General features: G+C 33.1%; 1 protein-coding gene across 8 annotated transcripts in view; it reads right to left on the bottom strand.

Annotated features, from left to right (window-relative positions):
- Nucleotides 1-1,670: 1,670 nt before the first annotated feature.
- Nucleotides 1,671-16,801, bottom strand: part of LOC106664767 (multiple C2 and transmembrane domain-containing protein) — a 131,078-nt gene continuing 115,947 nt past the window's right edge. For 7 of the 8 annotated variants that reach the window (XM_014390758.2, XM_014390759.2, XM_024228154.1 and 4 more), the window contains 17 exons: nt 15,969-16,125; nt 15,507-15,580; nt 15,333-15,444; nt 15,020-15,162; nt 14,877-14,956; nt 10,022-10,130; nt 9,787-9,935; nt 9,560-9,715; nt 6,171-6,357; nt 5,904-6,100; nt 5,532-5,745; nt 5,314-5,459; nt 4,940-5,069; nt 4,795-4,884; nt 4,610-4,716; nt 2,495-2,702; nt 1,672-2,424 (listed from right to left, as the gene is read on the bottom strand). In XM_014390758.2, coding sequence (XP_014246244.1) covers nt 2,341-2,424; nt 2,495-2,702; nt 4,610-4,716; nt 4,795-4,884; nt 4,940-5,069; nt 5,314-5,459; nt 5,532-5,745; nt 5,904-6,100; nt 6,171-6,357; nt 9,560-9,715; nt 9,787-9,935; nt 10,022-10,130; nt 14,877-14,956; nt 15,020-15,162; nt 15,333-15,444; nt 15,507-15,580; nt 15,969-16,125 — 2,343 coding nt within the window. In that variant the 3' untranslated portion in view covers nt 1,672-2,340. Of the gene's footprint in view, nt 2,425-2,494; nt 2,703-4,609; nt 4,717-4,794; nt 4,885-4,939; nt 5,070-5,313; nt 5,460-5,531; nt 5,746-5,903; nt 6,101-6,170; nt 6,358-9,559; nt 9,716-9,786; nt 9,936-10,021; nt 10,131-14,876; nt 14,957-15,019; nt 15,163-15,332; nt 15,445-15,506; nt 15,581-15,968; nt 16,126-16,801 lie in introns of all 8 variants that reach the window. The other variant, XM_024228156.1, reaches the window with a different exon arrangement.

Here is a 16,801-nt window from a genome sequence, read left to right as displayed (position 1 = left end):
TGAACACGCATCTTCTTGATAGGTTCTCCGTATCTAAACGTGCTGTTAATAGAGTTTGGCCTGCTTTCCTTTCCCAGGAACTAGTGCCTCTTCCATTTAAGTTCGGTCTCTTTAAGTCTGTTTGTCTTTCCATAGTCTGTTATGGAGCTCAGGCTTGGGGTTCGCAACAATTCAAAGTTATTGAGAAATTCCAGCGTTTTTTTTATTAAAAAATTATTTGGTATTCCATCGGTAGCTCCAAACCATATGGTTTATCTCGAAACGGAGGTAGATCTACTTGAAGTGTTCACCTTGAAGTTACACTTTGATTACTGCCTAAGGATGTTGAGGTTACCTCCTCATAGATTGCCAAGAATCTCTGCCTTGGAAATAATAAAAGCCAAAACTTTCTGGTTTAGGAATTGGATTGATCTGGCTCAGAGATATGATTGTGAATTGACTATGGAAGACATGTCATTATGGAGTGGCCAGTTGGCCACCTTATTGAGTAAAATGAAATCTTCACACCATGAGGAGCTTCAGAAAAAAGCTGTAGTCCCGTCCCGTTTTACATTATATCCGGAACTTGATCATTGTGCTGGCATATGCAGCCTGATTGCGGACCGGTCGTGTGGTCTATCGCTTAGAGAGCTCCGCTATTTAAATTGAGGTGCAAGTTGCTATTCTTAAATTACACTCCATGGATGGAAAAAGTAGTTGAATTGTGCCCTCTATGTAATTCCAGAGCGGTGGAAAACACATTTCATTTTGTCGCCGAATGTTCGATTCTGGCAGAGATTCGCAACCTACACATTGGCCTGGCGAGGCTGACCAGACCCGCACTCATAGCAATGTTAAATGATGGCTGTCTGTGTCGTCCTCTCATCAGATTTGCTTGCCATGCTTGGACTTACAGATTCGAGCTAGTCCAACACTTTAATTATTAATGTTTTACAATATCTCTTTATTTTGTTACCTTTTGTTATTACTATTTCTTTGATTTTCTTCTCTAGAATTGCTTTATTTTTATTATTTTTTGATTTATTCATTTATTTATTTTTTTAATTTTGTTTAATTTAATCGCAGTATTTTATAGTATGTTCATAGATTAATTTAATTTAATTATTTCATGTATTTTTATTATTATTATTCTGTGTTTGCTTATATCAATTCTGGCTGACGGACTGTTGTCCATGCCGTAAAGTATTTTGTAACATATTTTGAGTTTGTTGTATTCCATGTAAATAAATATTATTATTCATTCATTACAGACCAGCTGCTGAATAATTAAGTCCTGACAGACCAAAACAGTTAGGATAGGCAAAAACTAAAATGATCAGAAATGACCAAACGACTTGATGGTTGATTTTGTGTGGTATTTTCTCTGTCATTTTATTTTTATTCATTTGCACAGGCACCTATCATAACAATAACTTTATCTTTGGCATTACTGACGTGAACACCACTCTTGAGGCCAGGACAGGATGTCAGTAAATATAAAAAGCAATATAGGGCTTAAGAGTCACCCTTGCCAAACGTAAAATTCATTAATATTTTACCAGGAAAGTATTTAAAATATCCTGCTGGTAGAGTGCATTGAGTAAAACATATTAACATTATTATAGCTTTATTTACAAGTAATAGTATATACATAACAAGTACTGTCAACATTAAGAATTTTTTTTTAAAAGTTGAAGCTATTCAATAGACATAAATTCAATTTTAAATATAAATGTTTTTATTGAAATTGGGACTTTTAAAACACACACTAACAATATGTATCAAACATTTCTATAGAACTTTATAATATTGATAGAGTTCAATAAAATTCAATGTTTTTAAGAAATGAGAGTAATATTAAAAAAGCAGAGATCCCTATAAGCTTATTTAATAGTTAAGGACTCAGTCTTTTTGAAATCTCTGGTGTTTTTTTTATTATTTTTTTTATATTTTATTTTTTATATTCCATAAAAATACATTTCATTTTATGAAGAAAGAACACAAAAGGCACATAATGGGAAATTAATATTTCAAATTCACTAATTGGAATGAAATCAAGTAAAACATATACGATTTATCCAAATACAGTTTTTAAACTTCTAAACTGGCTCTTTATTATTGTTAATTTTATTCTTCTTTTTAAATGTTACATTTTTGTTCTGTTATTTTCTTTCAACTTTCTACTATAATAAGAGCACACTCAATGGAAGAGTTAATATTTTAGCGAACTTAGAGTTATAAATTTGTATTTAGATTATAATAGGACATGAGCAAAAAATGTATTAAACGAGAAAACATTTTTTAAATAGTTCGTTTGTTGAATTTTTAAGATTAATATAAGTCGAGTTTATCACAAATTTGTTACGTTATTTTAATCTTTTTCCTCTGGTCGCGTCTTCTTTCTCCTTCAGAGGTTGACTGGGTACGAAGCTCCCGGAATGAAATCTACGGATCAAAAATGCATAATTTTTTAATAATGTTAATGTAAATTACAAGTATTAAAAAAATCATTTACCAAATCTTCATTATCAGGAACTCGAGATATTAAATCTAAAATTTCATTGTTAGGAATTGTATGAGGCCTGATGAGTTTTCTCGCAAATTTGTTCACACCCCATATAAGTATGAGGTATCGTACAGGAACAAAGTAAAGCACAATTGTAATCCCGATTAAAATTATAACTGCCAGGTAAGTCAGAAATGGAACAGTAAAGTTGAAAGTACTAAAACAAAAATACACATTCTTATTATTATTATTATTTTTTTAATAATAATTTTTTCTCCAGGTCACAGCACTGCTATGGCCAGCACTGTAACTGGAACAAGTTAACAGAAACCACCCAATGTTGGCAAAAGGGCAAGAAGGTCTCGAGGCCATCGTAGGAAGGGGCAGTAGGGTTAAGAAGGATTGAGAGCTTGGTGTGAAACTTTTGGAACCGGGATCGGATCAGTTGATTGACCAAAGGAATGTTGAGGACTTTGTGTGTTTAGCGACGCATTAAGGAGCTTTAAAAATTTCAAGACTTGATTCTAAGGATTTGATATGCTGGATAGTGGAACACCAGTTTCACTCCATTTCTAAAGTGGACGTGGTAGTTCCTTTTTTGGATCTACAAGTTTTCATAGTTCCTGTTTCTTAAGTCTTGTGTGGGATTCCACATTAGACTATTGTCTATGTATAGTGCTAAGTATATGACTTGGTTGAAAGTCGGTAGCACCTTGATGATAATGTACAGTGAAGGTATTTTCAATGTACACTGGGTACATTTTTCTTCGCTCGGTCTTGATACTTTTTACACTAGTTTTTGATAACTCAAAGTGCACTTGGATGTCGCTTGAATAGGATATAGGTTAGAAGATAACTGTGATATCATCCACGTGATGGTTTTAGGATGTGTAGGAAAGCCAGCATTGTAAATGGTATACAGGATAAGACCAAGAATGCTCCCTTGTGGGACACTGGCTTGTATTGGTCACACCTCACTCTGAAGCACCGGATTAAATCAGATTCCGGGATACGGTAAAAAAAGGTGGGTAGAAAGCATTTAAGTTTATACAAGATGCCTAGAGGCCACATCAATACGGTCAAGCAACACTCTTTCTTTACTAAGGCAAAGGAAATGGTGGCAGTGACTCTGAAAATCTTCCTCGATCGATTATAAGGAGTCTTTCAAGGATTTTGGAAATCACAGGAAGACCAGTCTTTGTTTTAAGGTGTACTTGGATAGTATTCAAGTTAGGAGACAATTCACTAATTTTGTGGTCCGCTTGACCAATTAATATATTACAATTAATTAAGGTTTTTAGTTGAGATAAAAAAGTCAATGGCACGAGCGGGATTCGAACCCACCAGAAGGAGGGAAAATTCAAAAGGTGGGGTTGAGATGGGAAGTTAGTGTCCGAGTGGTTCGAGGTCACAATAGCTCAAGTGGTATAGCAGCGGCATATCAAGCCGAAGATCATGGGTTCGAATCCCGCTCGTGCCATTGACTTTTTTTATCTCAACTAAAAACCTTAATTAGAAGACAATATTGCAATGGTAATGATGGTGTTGGAAGGCAGTAATGTAAATGGTAAACAGGATGGAACTAAGAGTGTGCCCTTGTGGGTAGCCAGCCAACTTGTATTTGTCTGATATATGATTATGTGCTGCTTCATCTCTCTCAGAAGCAGAAGTCAGTTAAATAATTCCAGGATAAGTAAATAAGGAGTGGATAAGAAGCATTTAATTTTTAATTTTATCGTTAAAGAATGCATTATAAAAGCTACATCCAGCAATATTCTTTGTTTCCTATAACGAAGGAAATGGTATCAACAACTGTAAAACGTTGCAGAATCGTAGAATGATGGGAACAGAAACCTAATTGGTGAGAAGGAATGATTTTCTATGAATCTAAAATGGGTACTAATCATTTAAAAGGAATCAGAATTTTGGAAGTCCCAGATGAAAGCTTATGGGTCTGCAAGAGGTTATGTGGAGTGAGTGGTGCGCAGAAAGGTGTTGTATAGTTTGGTTAAAAATATGGCCTTCTGAGGAAGGTTTGAAAGTAAGTTGAGGTAATTCGCTCATATCCTGGGGGATCATAGTGAATATGATTTTAGGATTTATTGTTATCTTCATAGTACTCACTTGGTGATACTCTCTCCTAAAGTTGCAATATAACCTATAGAATTTTGAACAATTTGTGTGACTTCTTGTATTGCTTGCAGCCTTTCTTTAAGACTCTTCTTTTCTTCCTGGAATAATAATGATAATATTACAAAAATATCTTTAAATTGATTTAAATTTATTTGTGCGCTTGAACAAAAAGTTACCTTATCCTTGTCATCCTCGTCTTCTTCTTCATCTCCTAAAGGTTCGTCGTCTTCATCATTATGACCCCAAGTTCCAGTCACTTTCTGGACCTAGAAAAATAATTTAGTGGTGTATTCATGGTAATTCAAATAGATGTCCACTTACAATATAACATTTGAGAAAGATAAGTAACATTGCTGCAGGTAACATGTACGGCTCAAAGTAGTAGCACAAAAGAACAAACATCACAAAGGCTATAATGCTCTGGAATGTTGAATCCCATTCGAAGAGGCCTCTGAAAATCGTGAAAATTAAACAGTTTAGCAAATTGTTGATTTATAATAATTAAAAATGCTTTTAATATAAATTTGAGCAATTCAGAGGATAATACACATATTTTATACAAAAACAGAAGAAACTGCTAGTCCAGCAAAATATTAAATTTTTGATACTGAAAACCTGCCAATTACATAATTTAAATATAATATTGTTATATTTTGTAATAAGTAATAATAATAAAGCTCATTTAAATTACTTACTCTATATATTTAGAAATATCATAAAACCACATTACAATTGTTTTCAACCTCATTACATTTCTGACAAAAACTTGTCGTTTGAATTTTATTTCAGGCCTCATGAATTTTTCTTCCTTTGGATTTATTATTCGTATGCAAGCTCGAATCTATTAAAAAAATATTATTTTATTAAGGTATAATTTTAATTTTAAGAACGGCATACAATTTAGGGAACTTACTGGATTCCAAACAACAGAGAGTTCTAAAAAGATTTGCGGACAGTTCCCTTTCGCTCGTCCAAAAAGTTTCTTGTCTTTAAGAGCATACCATCGTTTCTCATTGTTTCGAATCCTTAGCAACGGTATAGCAATTTTTCCAAGAAACTCAACTTTGTGGTCACGGTCCTCATCGTAGACTGTTACCTCCAAAACCGAAGTTATATCTTTAATATTGCTACAAAAATGAAATTAATCTCACAAATGATGTATATCTATTGTTCTAAAGCTTATTAAATAATTGACTATTGATGATTTGCTTTTATTAATTAAAAATGAAAAAAGTACTACTAAAAATTTAACTTTTTTATGAGTTAAAGGTTAAAGTTGTATTACAATGTGAATATTTTTTGCCAAGATGGACAGAGTGTCTTATATTCTGTTTGTGTTTGTAGCCTTGAGTTAACTAATTCGAGAACACAAAATGGATCGGATTTTCCTCCAAGATCTGCTGAAGCTAGGCCTTGAGCTCTGTACACTCTTACAGTCAAATGGCCGACGTCTTTTAAGTTTTCCAAAGTTCTTAACAATGACTAAAACAGATATTTAATAATTTATTGGTTGCCTTTTTATATGAATACAAATGTTTAAATTTATTCTCACGTATCTACTCTCTAGGAGTTGCTTTTCCTTTGGATTTTCATCGTAGGAAGTGAGGTCAGAAATTGTTTCCGATGCAGTCGTACCACTAATGGTTAATAGTAAAAATATATGCCCACTGCATTCATCCAGTGGTTGTTTAATTCTGTGCGTTTTCTCCCTTTCCAGCATTGACAAATCGATAACACATCTAAAAATGAAAAATCCTTTTATAGATAAAATAAATTACATATATAAGATGCAAGTCAAGAATTTTGTAAATTAAAATTGAAAAAATAGTAAAGCTTTCAAGAGGACTGTGGTGGCTGAGAGATTAAAGCATTTGACTATTATTTGCAATGCTAACAGTTCTGGGTTCAAATCCTGGCAGTCCAGGTATTTTTAATTGTGAATACCGTGAAGAAAGTACTGTAGAATGGTTTGATCCCTCGTCCATGGCACCAAATTAGAAATTGGACTTTAAGCCCTCCTGTATGACAAGAATTACTTTACTTTATCTTTAATAAAGCTTTCATTATAGAAAATTTGAAAAACAGCTTTAATTGAAAATTGTGGAGTATTACAATTAATTAAGGTTTTTAGTTGAGATGAAAAAAAGTCTACCACCTGAGCTATCGTGAGAGCAGTGGCGTATCTAGCCGAAGGTCGTGGGTTCGAATCCCTCTCGTGCCATTAACTTTTTTTCATCTCAACTAAAAACCTTAATTAATTGTAATGTATTAATTGGTCAAGTGGACCACAAAATTAGTGAATTTAAAGAAATTGTGGAGTATGTTGTCTCACTTTTACAATACAGCATGTAGAATTTCAAGGATTATACAGGGTGAATTGCTACTCGTGCTACAAACTTCTCCAGTAGATTCTTCACCCTAAAATGAACAAAAAAGTTCATATTGTCCATGGTCCGATTCTCAACCATTTCAGAGTAATTTCGCTTTTTATCGATTTTGAAAGATATCACGTCCTGGCGTCGGAAAATCGTGATATCTTTTAATCTAAACATTTCTCTTAAAATCTATAAGCACCGTTGAAATCCCCGTTAATTTTTAGAGAGAATCAAAATCATAATTCCATTGAAATTTTTTAATTTAATTTAATGCCCATTTAGTATGTAATGCTTAAGAAGTTTACAAACAGCTAGAAGGTCAAGGAAGAAAGACCCAAACGTTTTGCCACCTTCATCTTCTTATTGAAAAATTAACGGGGATTTCAACGGTGCTTATAGATTTTAAGAGAAATGTTTAGATTAAAAGATATCACGATTTTCCGACGCCAGGACGTGATATCTTTCAAAATCGATAAAAAGCGAAATTACTCTGAAATGGTTGAGAATCGGACCATGGTCAATATGAACTTTTTTGTTCATTTTAGGGTCAAGAATCTACTGGTGAAGTTTGTAGCACGAGTAGCAAGTCACTCTCAAACATTAGCAATCCTTGAACCACCATTTTTTCTCTTTTTGTCATCAACATCTTGGTCTCACAACCACTAAATAAGAAAATGACGAGTGCGTTGGAAGCGTTATTAAATCAGGTAGTTTTCCTCAAATTTGCTGCCTTCTGAGACTAAAATTAGAAACTCTGGATTACTTTATACACTTTCCGATTTACACAATTTTCCACTCTTTTTGTAGTTCTGGCTGAAATAAAACACAAAAAATTAGCCCAAACATTTTGCCACCGTCATCTTCTTATTGAAAAATTAACGGGAATTTCAACGGTGCTATTAGATTTTCAGAGAAATGTTTAGATTAAAAGATATCACGATTTTCCGACGCCAGGACGTGATATCTTTCAAAATCGATAAAAAGCGAAATTACTCTGAAATGGTTGAGAATCGGACCATGGACAATATGAACTTTTTTGTTCATTTTAGGGTGAAGAATCTACTGGAGAAGTTTGTAGCACGAGTAGCAATTCACCCTGTATATATGGTGATTCTCATAACCATTTAATTTTTTTTTTAGATCTAGACTTCCTGCTATCATTTAAGGGTTTGGATAACTGTTGTTCACGTACTCAGATACTCAGAACACATGTAGGCTTTTACAAGGCTGATCATTATCATGCATATGCAATGATTCAGAGCTTAAGAAAACCATAAAATCTTCACATATTTTAAGCCATTCAATGCCTCCTCCTGGATTGGTACAAACCTCCAAAGAAATATCACCACAGAACATAATAATCCTCCAAATGCCACTGTTTCCACATGCAACACTTACTTCTCACACTTAAGTCCTCAAGGCCATTGTCGATTAAACCGATGTGGTGAGTTTTTGGTATAGGAATGTGTAGAGAGGGCTTGAGCAATAGGGTTAGAATGGATCGAGAGGTTGAATGGATCAGTTCATGATTCATGGATAGTGAGGTTAGTGGTGTAGTAAGGAGTTTTGACAATTTGTCTGAGCATGTTTGATTGGAAGGATGAGTTGGATGTTGGATGGCTAGACAGAACCACAGTTCCACTTCGTATGTCCAATAAAGTCTCGTATAAGGTTAGTTTACTTTTGACGGTTAAGACAGATTTTGATCTTAGAAGTCTTCTTAGTTGTCTAAGTCTTCTGATAAGTTGTTGTCTCTCAAGTCTTGTGTGGGGATTCAACATCAGCCGCTGTCTAGCTATGGTCCTAAGTATTTGACTTGAATGGAAATCAGTATCTCTTTGTTGTTGATTGACAAGTTATTTCAATGTGAACCTACTCTGAGTACATTTTCCTTCATTTAGTCTTGACCAACACTTTTTGCACCAGGCTTTGATAAGCTCAGTGTTCTTGGATATTAAGACAAAAATGTGGTATTGTTGTAGTGATGATGATAATGGGATTTATAGGGAGGGCAGAAGAATAAATGCTATAAAGGATGGGACCAAGAATGTTCCCTTGTATGACGCCAGCTATCTGACTGACTTCCAAGAACTTGCTCTATACTACATGATTGCTGTCCCCTTATAAATCTTACTCTCTAAATGGAGGTCTTTAGTGAAGTAGAGCTTTCACGGTCCTTCTTCATATAAGGTTTGATTCAGTCTAGTTCTAACAGTTAGGAGTAGTACTCCAAGATTGTTAGCCTCCGAATTCCCGTGATCAAGTGTTTATGAAACTGTTAAATTGCGCTTGTGGATTTTTCCACTCTCACAGTGCAGTCTTAATCATAGAAGTTCCATGATAAATAGGTCCTTCACATAGTTCTTACTTGACCTACTCAAAAAAGATTTGCTTTTTTTCAAATTTAAGGAAAAATTATGAATGCAATAGATGACTATTGTTGTTTTTAATTTATGGTTTTATTATTTTTTTTGTTTGGTATGGAGTAGTCATAGCTTCTGTGTGTCCTATCCACTGTTTTACTTATTTTAATAATACGTATAAAAATTAAAAAAAAAAAAACCACCTTCCAATGAAATCTTCCTTTGATTTTTCCTTATCCCAAATGGTCACATCCAATTCCTGAGACTGATCGTCATACAAGTGAAGATCGAATTGTTCCAGCCAACTCGGATTGAGTGTTTTATTTGCAACTTTGCTCTTATATTTTTCATTCCCGAGCCTAACTCAATATAAATAAATCATGAATTTTTGTACAAGGCTGCAAAAATTAGACGTTTGAAAATGTAATACCTAAATTTTACATATGGGTCACAGAACTCATCACCGTTCAATGGAGGTAAATTTTTGGCTTCGATAAGAGCGATGGTAACAACGGAACTCCATATTTGGCTTTTTAGCCTTCTGTTGATATCTGATATTTTGCAATTTCTTTGGAAGTACTGAAATAGAAATACAAATTAGTAATTTACGCATTTTGTTGAAATATGTCTGAAAAAAGTAGCTTTAAAAAATGTAAAGAAATTACCTGTTCTTTGTCTTCCTGACTTCTTGGGCATAGGGTAACTGAAAGGTATAATTCTCCGAGGTAATCTGATTTGCCTGGATCTTGGAGTGAAAGTACTATATCTGTAGACCTTTAATAATAAAAATATAAATTTAATTTCATAACTGTGAACTTTTTTCTTTTTTTTTTTTCAAAAATGCATGTTGTCAAGGGCCTTTCGCTTGTGGTAAGTGTATTGTAAAATCCAGAAAAGGTTTGTAAAACAGAAGGTAAATTTTCAAGTTTATTTTTTTATGTGCAAATAAGGTAAGTGTAGAAAATATTTATTAAAATGGAAAAGTTAATAATGCAGTAGCAAATGTATTTGAGCATTTTAAGACTCCTCAGATATTTTAAGCTAATTAATTATTGTGCCATTTTAGGGGTTGTAAAGTCCGTAGCGTTTTTAAATTATTCAATTTTATCCCTCTTGTGCTTTAAAGCAATATTTATTCATTATTATTTACATTTTTTTTCTGAAAAGGTTTTTTTCAAAATCTTGTACTTTTACATTTTTATTATTTTTTAATTTAAAATGCAGGGAAAAATAGTGCATTTTCATAATTTATTATTTTTTATTATTGCAAAGGGAAAACCGCAGCTCAGACTAACAGGAAAATTTGTGATAAGTAAGATGATGTACCAAAACCACTGTAAGTGGAAGCAAACATTTTGATTTTGAAGACACTATAGTCATTTGTCAACTGTTAATGATGACCAAATTCAAGCTTTTGCCTCAAATAACCCACACTCAATCTGAACAGATCTGAAAGCAGCTGGGTATGCTATTGATTGAGAAGAATTCGTAGGACTGCATATGCGTTTTCTTACTAAAACGGAATGTAAAGGGCCAATTTTTAATTAATGTATGCTGAACCCGAAATTGAGTGTTTTACTTTAGACCACCCATTTTCTACAAATGACCTTGACTGTGTGCTGTTCGGTTTAAAAAAAACATGAAGGCTCCGGGACCAGATAGTCACCTATGAATTTTACAACTCTCCAACTATATTCCGTGACAAAATGTTACCTTTTTTAACTACCTTTACAATTTAGGTACGACACCATCATACTTCAGTAAGTCACTAATTTTTCCCCTGTTTAAAAAAGATGATCTTGGTGATGCTTCTAATTATAGAGGCATCTCTGTTTAGATACCATTGCAAAAATTTTTTCAACCCTCATCTTGCACCGCTTAGAAATATTTACAACTGATTGTTAGCTGAACTTACTAAGTGAATACTAAGTTGAATTACATAGAGGCTACTTCACATTTGATAATCTATTTACACTTTGTGATAGGATTCATCTAAAAATTTTACAGTCGCCATAAACTACTTTTTTTTTCTGTTTTTTCTTTAAATTGATTTTAAGTCTGTTTTTGACAGTGTGGACCAAAGTAATTAACATCCTTAGAAGTTTATTCGGAAATGCTGCTATTCTGGTTAGAGTCAAGGAGGGAATTTCAGATTTTCCCCCTGTAACTTTGGGGATTAAGCAGGGATGACTTTCCCTCTGTACTTGAAGGTGGTGTTCAAGTTTGTGACACTAAATTAAAATATTGTTAAACGCTGATGATGGATTGTTCATAGCTGACAATTGAATAAGTTTAGAGAGTAACATAAACAATTAGAAAGTGAGAAATGTTATTTGACTGTTAACCGTGCCAAATCTAAGGTGGTCATTTTTAGAAAGGATGGCTGACTTGCCTGCACTGAGAGCTTAACCATCACTAAACTCAATATATTTAATGCTCCCTGCCTGTGCTGTTCTATTCATGCTAAGTTTGGGGTATCAATGGTATGACGTAGTTGAGAAATTTTATATAAAAAAGTTTGTGCCCCCTCCTCATCAACCCCTAGCTATATGTTGTATTTAGAGATATCTATAGACCTACTGATGGTACCTACACTGAGGCTTCACTTTAAGTATGTCCTGAAAATTCCTAATCTTCCTAATTCCCATTATCCAAAAATTACTGCTCTTGACATTATAAAACATAACACATTCTGGTTCTCCCACTGGCATACTCTATTTTCTAAATATTCCATTCCACTTAACATAAATATTAATTTCACTAATTTCGTGGTCCCTTGACCAATTAATATATTATAATTAATTAAGGTTTTTAGTTGAGATAAAAAAGTCAATGGCACGAGTGGGATTCAAACCCACGATCTTCGGCTTGATACGCCGCTGCTCTACCACTTGAGCTATCGTGCGCTATATCGATCCACTCGGACAATAACTTCCCATCTCAACCCAATTCAAATTTCAAAAATTCAAAAGGTGGGGTTGAGATGGGAAGTTATTGTCCGAGTGGATCGATATAGCGCACGATAGCTCAAGTGGTAGAGCAGCGGCGTATCAAGCCGAAGATCGTGGGTTCAAATCCTGCTCGTGCCATTGACTTTTTTATCTCAACTAAAAACCTTAATTAATTATAATAAATATTAATATATCTCCAAATGAAAACCTAATCTTGATTCTCTTCTTTCTTCTTGCAAAGATCAGTGTATGTCATCAGGAGGAGACTGTAACCCCACTTGCTCTGACATGATTTTTTTTATCATACAGTTTCCCACTGCCATTTATTGTCTGGCTCTAATCAGCATCTAAATCTGGATGATTTGCAGTGGGTTTTTCAAATGAGGTGTGGTTTACTTTGGTAATACACCCCCTGGATGGAGGATCTATCTGCCCTGTGCTCTCTATGTACCTCTAAGTTCAGAGAGGTTGAGTTCCATATCTTAGAAGAATGTGCAATTTTAAAAGAAATTTATGCTCCTCCTAGGCCGCAGTTCTCTGTCTAGAGATGAACTAATTACTGGGCTAAACTCTGAACCAATTCCACTTGTAAAATATTGCAAAAATGCATGACAGTGCAGATATATTTATGTTAAAGAACTAAATATTTAATGTTTAATGAGGTACAATTTAATTTTAATTTGTTATTGTTTTATTTTATTTTTCGCTTTACTTTCATGTTCTTTAACTTTTTGTATTGTTCTGATCTTTTGTTGTTTTATTTATGTTTTTACTCACCTCCGGCAGACAGAATTTTCCATGCCGTACTGTACTTCTTGTGTAGTTATTATGTTTTGTATTACTGCATTATAACAAATAAAGTACTATTATTATTCTTTTTTTAAAGATTGATAACTGTGGATGAAAAGTAGGAAAATCAGAAAGGAAAATCCTAAGATGCAAGGACCTACTACTACCAACTCAAAAACCAGATCACCTGGTCATCAAGAAGGTGCATTTCGTTGGATTGGAAAGCGTTGCTTTATTACAATTTCATCAGCCCTAACTGCTAATTCTAGTGTACACTGCATAAAATTGGAGTAAAGTCAAAAATTGGGCCAAAATGACCGCCATTGGTTAACTGCAAAAGGATTATTTTACACCAAGATAACGCTCGGGCTTGCCTGATGCTGCCCTTTAAGATTTTCACTTATTCCTTGCTCTGTGAAACTGTAGTAATGGAAAAAGCTTGAATCCACTTGAGGACCGTGGAAAGTGCATTGAGGAGTTCATCACACAAAAACGGGTGACAAAATTTCATGAAAGATGGCAACATGTAGTGGAAAAAATGGCTCATACTTGCTATCCCTGGAGGCGTCCGGAAAGAAGGAAATGTATTTTATTGAAAGGGAATAAATTAACATTAATGTGAAAGAAAGTGTAATAAAAAATTGGTTCTAGGGCGAGCCCCTGATTTAAAGCATCTGCACGACCACACAGTCTTGTCGGTTTAGTATAACCGGAGCGCCGTTTATTTAATTTTTTTCCCCATGAGAAATATCTCTCTGAATCGAAAATAATCATGTGCATTGAATTCCAAAGTTCATTTTTATTGTGAAAACACATTTCTTTACATTTTTAAATTTCGTGAAATTTGTATGATTTTAGTCTGAATCACTGCCTCCAACAGGGTAGAGATTCTTGCATAACTAATTTTTAAATGCTAGAAAAATAATTATGAAAAAATGGCTCATACTTTGTCGATTAAAATTGTTTACAAGTGATTGAAATTTTTATTGAATTCAACATTAAAAAGAAAAAGAAAAAAACGCTACAAACTCATTTTACCCGATTCATTACATTAAAATGAAAGTTATTCAGATATCGATTAACGGTCACTAATCTCTACACATTAAAATGAAACTTAAAAAGTGAGAAGATTGAATTAAAAATAAAATATAATAAAGAAATAAAACATGCAGTTAGATTTCATATAAATTTATTGCTGGGCTTTTTATAATCTACTGACCAATGAAAACTCATCTACAAAAAATACACATTTTAGCAATATGAAGAGACCCATCATTAAGTCAGGCATTCTCTTAATCCTTTTATGTACATCCTATTTTATACAAAACCACAGCATAGGCAATATAAAAAAAAATTGACATTCTGATTTTAAAGAAAAATTCGGGCTCAGAGAAAATGCATGCTAAATTGAATTATAAATAAATTATTAGAAATGCTGCAGACTTTAGCATTAAGTCAATAAATATCGAAATGTATGCGTTCAAATATCTAATAATGTATTATGCACACTTTTTATTAAATTAAACTAAACAATAAGACAAGAAGAGAAATTGTTGTTGGGTTTCATACTAATATACTGGTACACATTGAACAGAGGATAAAAATAAAGGAATTCACTACGATGCCACTCCTTATCATGCATAGATTTAGAACCTGCAATAAATATTTTGGCTTTACGAAAATCAAATTATTAAGGCATGATTTACTATATTCAATAACAAAAAGCTAAAATAATATAAAGATTAAATAGAAAGTTTTAGTTTGTTTTAAAGGAACTTACTTTCCGAGTTCTAATTTAGTGAGATCAAGGTACGCTGATCCCATAAAATCATCCTGCAAACCCCAGTCGTAATCAAATACCTGCATGAAGAAAAAAATCCATTTATTGAGATTCGTATTAAGCTTAGAATTGAATAACTTTACCTTCAAATGAACAGGAATAAAAGGATCTTCTATAGGTATTACAAAATTTTCATCCCACACTGGATTTAAATCTCTATAGATAATTTTAGATTTGAATAACAACCTTCCTTGAACTTTAAATTTCACATAGGGATCACTAGTGCCTTAAAAATAAAACTCAAATTTATATCAAAGGTTTTTTTTATATAGAAGCTTTTGTATTACATTTGAAGTATCAGAGTTTAAAAATTATAAATTTTTTCTTTTTTATGTTTTTCTTGAACAACAATTTTATTAAAATTTAATGGAGATTGAGAGTGTAGTTTAAACCTACCACTTTTGTCCCTCGCAATCAAGTCTTTTCCTCTTTTCAAATATACTCGAAGTTGAAAAAATGAATGCTGTCTCAGTGCTGATTCCCTTCTTCTTTTAGATTCATCAGCAGCCTAAATATTTTTGATCAAATATCAAATTTTTGAATCGATTGTAATTTAAGATAAATACTCACAATTACTGAAGGATCTGGCTTCACTAGTAAATCGGGAACTGGCTGGTCTTGAGAGACAGTGATATTTTCTACCGCTGAAGAAATAGAAATTAGTTAAAAAATGTCTTGCAATAAGTAGTTTTAATAATAAACAAATTTCTAAGAATTTCTTATAAAAGACTAACAGAATTCACAGAACACATTTTATAAAGAGTTAATGGGGAAATACTGTATATTCTGTCCCAGAAGACCTATTCTCTTGCAATCCCCATTCTTCAAATTGACATAAGATGTTAAATATTTAAACAAAAGAACAATCCCTGTAACAGAGAAATGTTTGCTTTTTAACTAAATCAATCAAATATCGATCTTTGATATTAATAAATTTGAACCTTATTTGTGAAAGTATAAACAAATTAATTGGAATAATATTAGATCTAATACAAAAACGCTACTATTATTGATATAAATAAAATTATGTACCTGTCAGTCTGTGTCGGGGTGATTGTGTCAAGGGAGTAACACTGCTACTGTGTTCTGAGGAATTGTCTGCTGCATAATCAGTGCTGTGGCTTTCTTCCTCACCTAATTCGCCTCTTTTTCGTTTCCTTTCACGGCTCCTTCCACGACTCCAACGTTCCTAAGAAAATATAGTAAAATTATATTAGTTATTTTAAGGATTCAAGCTGAGTTATGAATTAAAAGATAGTGGAAACAATAATAAAATGATAAATAGTATCGTAGGTGAGAAAAGAACTAACAATTAATATTCTAGATAATGAAATAATTTTTGATGCAAGGAACAAACTAACTGAATGAAAAAAACAACATTCAATCTACAAAGAGCAGGATTCGAGTTTCTTTATTTAATAAGACAAAAAATTGTAATTTTCAAGCTTAATCGTTGAACCAATATAATTTTGCATTAAAAAATCATGACTGACTTCGATCCACTTGAATACCAACTCCTCATCTCAACCTACATTCTTTTCAATTTTACTTCTTTTTGCCATTTTTCAAATGTCAACAAATACAACAAACAACATACAAACAATAATTTTTTTTAAACAGTTAAATTTAGATTTCACCCACGGGTATCCTTATTAGTTCATAAATTGTGAATTGAAATCTAGGAAGCAAGTTTGTGCAGGGTGTACAAGGATACAGGGTGCCTTTGATTTTTAGATGCCCTTGGATATGAGATTTATGCTTTTTAGCATACTGCATGGCCTCAGTAAATATCTCCGGTATCCTCAGGTCTGACCAAGAGGTATCAACCATGTTCCTTAGTATTTTGGGAAATTTTGTAAAACTAT

The sequence above is a fragment of the Cimex lectularius genome, unplaced genomic scaffold, assembly GCF_000648675.2.
Source record: "Cimex lectularius strain Harlan isolate CLEC.00 unplaced genomic scaffold, Clec_2.1 scaffold154, whole genome shotgun sequence".
In the NCBI taxonomy this organism is placed as follows: domain Eukaryota; kingdom Metazoa; phylum Arthropoda; class Insecta; order Hemiptera; family Cimicidae; genus Cimex; species Cimex lectularius.
The sequence above is the reverse complement of the archived record's forward strand: the minus strand, read 5'-3'. Positions and strand labels throughout refer to the sequence as shown.